This window comes from Humulus lupulus, chromosome 1 (genome assembly GCF_963169125.1).
Source record: "Humulus lupulus chromosome 1, drHumLupu1.1, whole genome shotgun sequence".
Classification (NCBI taxonomy): Eukaryota; Viridiplantae; Streptophyta; class Magnoliopsida; order Rosales; family Cannabaceae; genus Humulus; species Humulus lupulus.
In genome coordinates, this window is record NC_084793.1 from 161,486,067 (window position 1) to 161,493,098 (window position 7,032).

At 40.8% G+C, this 7,032-nt stretch overlaps 1 protein-coding gene across 1 annotated transcript; it reads left to right on the forward strand.

Annotated features, from left to right (window-relative positions):
* LOC133823914 (early nodulin-like protein 1) lies at window positions 1-1,630 on the forward strand. The gene is made up of 3 exons (XM_062256769.1): window positions 1-176; window positions 756-850; window positions 1,374-1,630. Exons 1-3 carry the CDS (start codon window positions 1-3, stop codon window positions 1,628-1,630), a joined length of 528 nt encoding a protein of 175 aa, XP_062112753.1.
* The last annotated feature ends 5,402 nt before the right edge of the window (window positions 1,631-7,032 follow it).

Sequence of the window (7,032 nt, forward strand, 5' to 3'; positions counted from 1 at the left end):
ATGGGTCGCGTGAAATATACTGCTCGTAGAAAAAAGAAATCCACTAATCCCCCTTCTAACCAACCAGCAGCCGACATTGAGGGTCCTTCAAATGATCCACAACCTATAAACACTTCACCACCAGAAATCCAACCCCATGCCCGGCCTCACGACGACCTTCGACCAGAAGTGGACTGGTACGTGGTGCCTCCTAGCGTCATATCGGCTGGGATGGTGACTATTTATCTCAAGAAGTACGGTCTTCCTAGGATAACCCTAGTCAAACCTTCACCCGACCAGAGGGCAAACGTGCCTGGGGGTGCCTTCAGCGCCTGGTTGAGGTACCACATCGAGGCAGGGGCAATCTTGCCCCTGCACGAATTTTTCCAAGAGGTGGCCAATTATTTTGAGGTTGCCCCCTTTCAAATTACTCCCAACAGATATAGAGTACTATTTGCACTCTATATCCTTTATAACCATAAGAAGTGGCCTGTGCCCACACCACACGAGATCAACTATCTGTTCGATCTTAAATCTAACCCCAACCAGAACAACACGAGGTTTTTCCATTTCTGTCACCAGGAGTCTACTCGCATATTCTTGAGTGACGTCACCTACAAATCCAATGTAGGAAAGTATTTCCAGGAGTACTTTCTTACAACAGACCTGGTCACTGACAACCTGGCCTTCACCCGAGGAGGTAAATCTCTTAATTACTGATTGTTTAATTTCTTCTAGCTTTTCTATACTGTCTTTAGAACCTTGATATTGTTTAGGTCCATGGTATCGACCAGAGCCCACTCCAAAGATGGAGATAAGGGCCGCTGCCCTGGCCAGCATGACGAAAATCAAGAAGAGCATCAAGGAGATGGTCACTGAAAGCAACTTAAGGCTGGTCGGCCTCTTGGCTCCTCACCAGGAAGTGACGGAGTCCATCGCAGGGAGTGCTTCTGGAGAAGCAGTCCTTGAGCAACAACATGATGTGTCACAACCCCTGAGACAACGGGCAACATGAGTGATCATCAGGGAACCTTCCAGCATCCCACAGGCTACTGCTGCCCCTACCCAACATGGGAAGGGCAAGCAAAAACTTTCAGAGTACCTCGAGCCCGTACTCGAGTCTTCTGACGAGAACGACACTGACTTCTCACTTTAGACAACTTGCCCATTCCCTGTCATTTATTTGACGGGGACGACAACTTTAGATTTACGATTAATAGTTTAAATTTAGACTTCTTCGAGGCAGAGAGTGAGTGTAGCAGTAGTTCTATAAATAATGTATCGACCAATAATAATAGCTCGGGTATATTACTTAGAATTCCCCTTGCTCTTATTCCCTTGCTTTTTTAAATAACTTAATTTATATTGTTTGATCGTTTGTTTCCATTCTGCAGTCATGCCTTCCGGAGAAGCCTTTGACTTGTACAGCAACATCAATGTCGAAGCTCCTGCGAGAAGGAAGAGAGGAAGCAGGCGACACCCTGGGGAAAGCAGTAGTGACCCCTCCAAGAAAAGGACTCAGACTGAGGATCCTTCTGCACCACCACCTTCCAAGGACATGACCCCTCCTCCAGCTCCCCTTGACCCGACTCCTGCAGCTCCCCTCGACCCGACTCCTCCAGCTCCTCACAACCCAAGTCCTCCTGATTAGTCAGGAAAGACTCAAGTCGAGGTTATCCTGAACACAGCATACAACTCGGCTAACGACAAGCTGAAGAAACTGTCAAGACATCGGCGTAGCCAGGAAGCCTTCAACAACGTCTCCTCCATGAAGATCGACCAAATTTTCAGCCGCGCGCTGAATGAAGTACTCAGTGTAAGTTGCCATTTTTGTTGTGCTTTAGTTGTCCATCTTGCCCTTTTACTCATACTAACAGCGTTACTTTTTCTTTGATTGCAAGGAGTTTTGACCATGAGTACTAGTTGGCGTCGCTCAGAGGAGATTGTTGCCAAGCATGCTGAAGAGATTAAGACAGTCGAGAAAAGACTCACCGAACAGCTCAAGGCGGTCGAGGCCAAACATGCCGAGCAGCAGTCGAGGAGAAAATCGCTAGTTTGAGCGAGGAGTTGAGGAGACACCAGGAGGCATTGGTCAAAATCACTAAAGCCAAGGAGAAGTATAAGGAGGCTTCGGGGTTGGATTTTAAAGAGGCCTCCAAACTTCAGGATGACCTAGCGATCAGCAGGAAAGAAACTACCGAGCAAGAGGAGTGCGTCAAACTGCTCGAAGAAACTAACGCTCGCAACCTGGAGAAGTTCAACTGCTTCTACATGTTCTGGAAGAGCAACCCCGAGGTGAACTTTGACTATCTCCCAGAGCATATGAAGCAGGCCGAACTAGCAAAGTGCACTGCTCGCCTGGAAGAAGAGAGGAAAGCTCAGGAATCCCCTGAGATCTCTTTAGCGACAGGCATTGAAGGCGTCGACGAGGATGCTAGGACAACAGTCGACCAGCAATCCCAACAAGAGCCTCCTGCTGCTCAGTAATTTTATTTATTTTTATTTGTAACCAGGACATACGAACCACGGTTCGTGATGTTAAGACAATTTTAGCTGCGTAGGGTAGCTTTATTTTAATTAGTAATTACATTCGAGCAAAAACTGCTCGCGGTGTAAACATTTCACTTTGATATTATAATATTTGCTAATTATTATTACATCTGCTCGTTTGACCGAACTTAGCATAGCACTTTGTTTTGATTTGACAAAATTTAAACAAAATTTTGAAAAATACTCTAAGTAACGTAGTATGCTTTCCCTTATTTTGCTCGTGTGTTTACATATGCCTGTTGATATGCTTTGCTTGCTCAGTACCTTATATGCCCCCCAAGTGATTGAGGAGCTTAGGGTTCTCGGTCACTTGCCATGACCAAGTCTTGTTCGAACATTACTGCTCGCGAACTTATAAAAAATGATTATATAGCAAAACAACACACGTAATGAGAAAATACTTGTAATAAATACAATAATTGGCAAGAATAACTGGCTGCACACAATTCCTTTTATTTCTCGTAATAAATGGACAATCGTGTCTGTACGAGTGATCAAAAATTGATCTTACATTTATAAGCGACTAGTCATATGACTGACTAACTCTTGTTCATAAACTTGTAAAAAGTGAAGTTAATACAAGCCAATTCTTCAAAAAGAACTATTTATTGATAATACTTGCACAAGTGTTCTCCATTCAAGCGAGCAAGTTTATAGGTGCCTTGTTGGATGACTTCTTCAATTTGATACAGACCCTCCCAGTTAGGTCCAAGCACTCCAGCAGCTTGATCGTGGGTGTTAAGAAAAACTCTTCTAAGTACCAGATCTCCCACGTTAAATTTTCTTTCACACACTTTAGAGTTGAAATACCGAGTGACCTTTTGCTGGTAAGCTGCTACTCGGAGTTGAACTTGCTCACGTCTTTCATCAACCAAATCCAAAGACTCCGTCAATAACTGATCATTAGTACTCTGATCGTATGCTAACATTCTATGCGACGGTGGGTCCAAATCAACAGGCAACATGACTTCATATCCATAGGCCAGAGAGAATGGAGTTGGCATGTCGCTGTTCGATGGGATGTTCTATATGGCCAAAGGACTTCTGGTAGCTGTTCTGACCATGCCCCCTTTGCTTCTTCAAGTCTTTTCTTCAAGGTGTCCTTCAGGGTTTTGTTGACAGCTTCAACCTATCTGTTTGATTGTAAATGAGCTACCGATGAAAAACTCTTGATAATCCCGTGCCTTTCGCAAAAATCAGTGAACATATCACTGTCGAATTGTGTACCATTATCAGAGACAATTTTCCTTGGTAACCCATACCGACACACGATGTTTTTGACCACAAATTCTAAAACCTTCTTGGTCGTTATTGTCGCAAGTGGCTCAGCTTCAGCCCACTTTGTAAAGTAGTCAACAACAACTACTGCATACTTGACATTGCCTTTTCCTGTGGCTAAAGACCCGATCAAATCTATCCCCCATATTGTGAATGACCACGGGCTCTACATCTATTTGAGCTCATTAGGGGCCGCTTGTGGTATCTTGGAGAACCTTTGGCACTTGTCACATTTCCAAACAAAATCCACAGAGTCCTCATTCATGGTAGGCTAGAAATATCCTTGCCTTAGGATCTTTTTTGACAAACTCTACCCCCCAGTGTGATCTACACAGAAACCTTCATGGACTTCTTGCATCAGTTCCTTGGCCTTTTCTTTAGAAACACATCTTAACAGCGGCATCGAATACCCTCTCCTGTATAAAATTCCGTCGACTAGAATGAATCGAGCCTACTGCCTCTGGAGGGTCCTTGCTTTTTTTCTATCCGCTGGCAACACTCCTTGCTCAAGGTATCTAATGAAAGGTGTCATCCACATGTCTGCCGCTTGGATCATCATTGAAGACTCCTCTGCTGGAATACTTGGTGCTGACAAATGCTCAACCGACACTATGTTCAAGGTGTCAGCATCCCTCACACTTGCTAACTTGGCCAAAGCATCGACATTTGAGTTCTGATCACGAGGTACTTGCAAGAGGGTATACTTTTCAAATTGTGCTAATAAGTCCTTTGCTTTGTTCAAATAAGCAACCATCCTGAGACCTCGAGCTTGGTACTCTCCAATAATTTGATTAACCACCAGCTGGGAGTCACTGTAGATCTCAAGCGACTTTATATCCATGTCCTTGGCTAATCTTAATCCTGCAAGCAGTGCTTCTATAGAGTCCAAGAACTTTACTTAGCTAGTTAGATAGTAGTAGCAATAGTAATAGTTGTAGTATTTTTATGACTGTGGATTTTGGTTCAGACCGGGATTTAGTTGGACACTTGTAGTAACACTTGTAGATTTTATAAGTTTAACCTATAGTTTAAGAATATTATTTATAACCTAAGGTTTAATTAATATGATTGATTATGAATGTGATATTTATTATAATATAAGGTTTAGATAAACCCAATAAGTAAATGACACTTTTCGTATGTATGTTTAATGGATAATTAAGTATTTTGAGGAATAAACTTATTAAGAGTAATATTTGAATATCCTAGGGTCTGCCAGCAGCTTTGAAATCGTTAGAGGGCTTAGTCAAGACAGTTTACTCAATTCAAATTAGGCTGAAAATGTGCAATTACGTGTATAATATTTCAGCGTATAATGATATATCGCAGCACTAGGGGTGATATATCGCCATACGGGGATACAAAAACACGTAACTTCGCACGGTCACCTCGACGAGCCTCTGGCATATTAGCCCAGGCGATGTATCGCCTACTAGGGGCGATATATCGGCTCGTGTGCATGATTTTTGAATGCTTTTGAAACCGAGCTTAATTTATTCTTTAACCTCTTGATAAGTCCAGCATCTTTTTGACTGAGTCTTCAGCCTCTGCTGAACGATTATTCAAATATTTTTCAATTAAAAAGCCATTATTTTATTCAAGTTAAATGAAGATCTTTTCATTCTTGAACTCTATAAATAGGACCTAGTACCCAACCATTTATTCATTCATCAAGCTAAGTTCAGAGTCTACAAGCTGCTAGGTTATTTTAGAGTGATAAACACTTGGATTGGGGTTATAAGCTTTATCCTTATAAGCTTAATAAACACTTGGGAAGTAAGGTTCATAGCATATTTCGGTTCGAGGTGTAGTTCGGTTATAGAAGCATTCGAGGTATTCCTTCTTCTAGTTCCTTTCTGTGTAATTCTTATAGTTTTTCTACTCAAAATCCTAACTCTATTATTTATTCTTGGTTAGGAATCTAAGATCTTGAACGTAAGATTCTTGGTAAGTATCTTTTCGATGGTATAGTTCGTTCATTTCGTCTCTTTTCTTTAGTATACTCACCTTTCTATGATGGTTTTTAGGAGTGTTCCAAAGTCCCGATTCTGTTCTCATATCCCGGTATATTGGTAAGGAAAATAGGATAGGATTTTATATGTTATATGTTATCTTATGATATGTTGTGTTATGCAATGTTATATTATGTATGTTTATAGCCTTGGGCATATATGACTTGTATAGCTAACAAGCCCCAATAAATTTATGGGCATATGACTTGCTTATCTAGCAAGCCCCACAAATCTAATGGGCTTGATTAGTTAGCAAGCCCCAAGTAGTATGATGGCCATTGTAGCATTATAGTATATATGACATATGTTTATGATACACTTATGGTATATGTTTATGACATGTTTTTAGCATATGATATGAATTTTATGTATATGATTTATGTTGTTAGATTTTCCTTGCTGGGCATTAGGTTCATTCCTTTATGTTTATATGTGCAGGAAAATAGCTATGACAGCGGAAAGGTTCTTGGCAGCTCGGGGGTTGTGTATTGAGGCAGGACGGAATCGATGGACTGAGCATTCGATTAGAGGATGAAGTCTTTAAGTCTTTAAATCATATTCCTATGTATTTTTCCACACTTAGTTTTGTAATTGATTTATTTAGATCATGTTATGTTTTTATTTTTAAAACAATGGGATCCCATATCCTAAATGCATTTTTATGTATTCAACATTTGCTTTATAGTTTTAAATAAAGTTATGATGTTTTCATATGTACGTTTTCTTATGATTAAGTATAGTAGTTATTAATGGTCCAAGGTCTAGAATAGTTGGGTCGTTATAGTTGGTATCAGAGAAACAGTTCATTCGCATGAAGTTCTCCTCGATACACACACTCAAAGCTCCGAATCTGACTACCAAGTAAGTGTTTAAGTTATAGTTATTATGTTTATATGTATAGCTAACGATTTTAGCATTTATATTTTCAGTTAAGAATGAACGAAGCATTAACCTATGAGGATATCTGAGGCTTTAAGGCTTTAAAGAGAATAAGAGAACCGAGAAACACTGTAGGAGCACTAGAGAGAATCACTCGGAGACTGCTTTTGTTCCACAGAGAAATAGGTCACCTTCAAGAATCTAAGCAGATCATGATGAGAGCAATGAAACAATACGTTTTAGTAATTAGACTATTTAGAGATTTTCATCCCGTAATTGCAGCCTTAGAGGAAATATGGGAAACAATGGATGATGAAGATGAACTGCCAGTAGC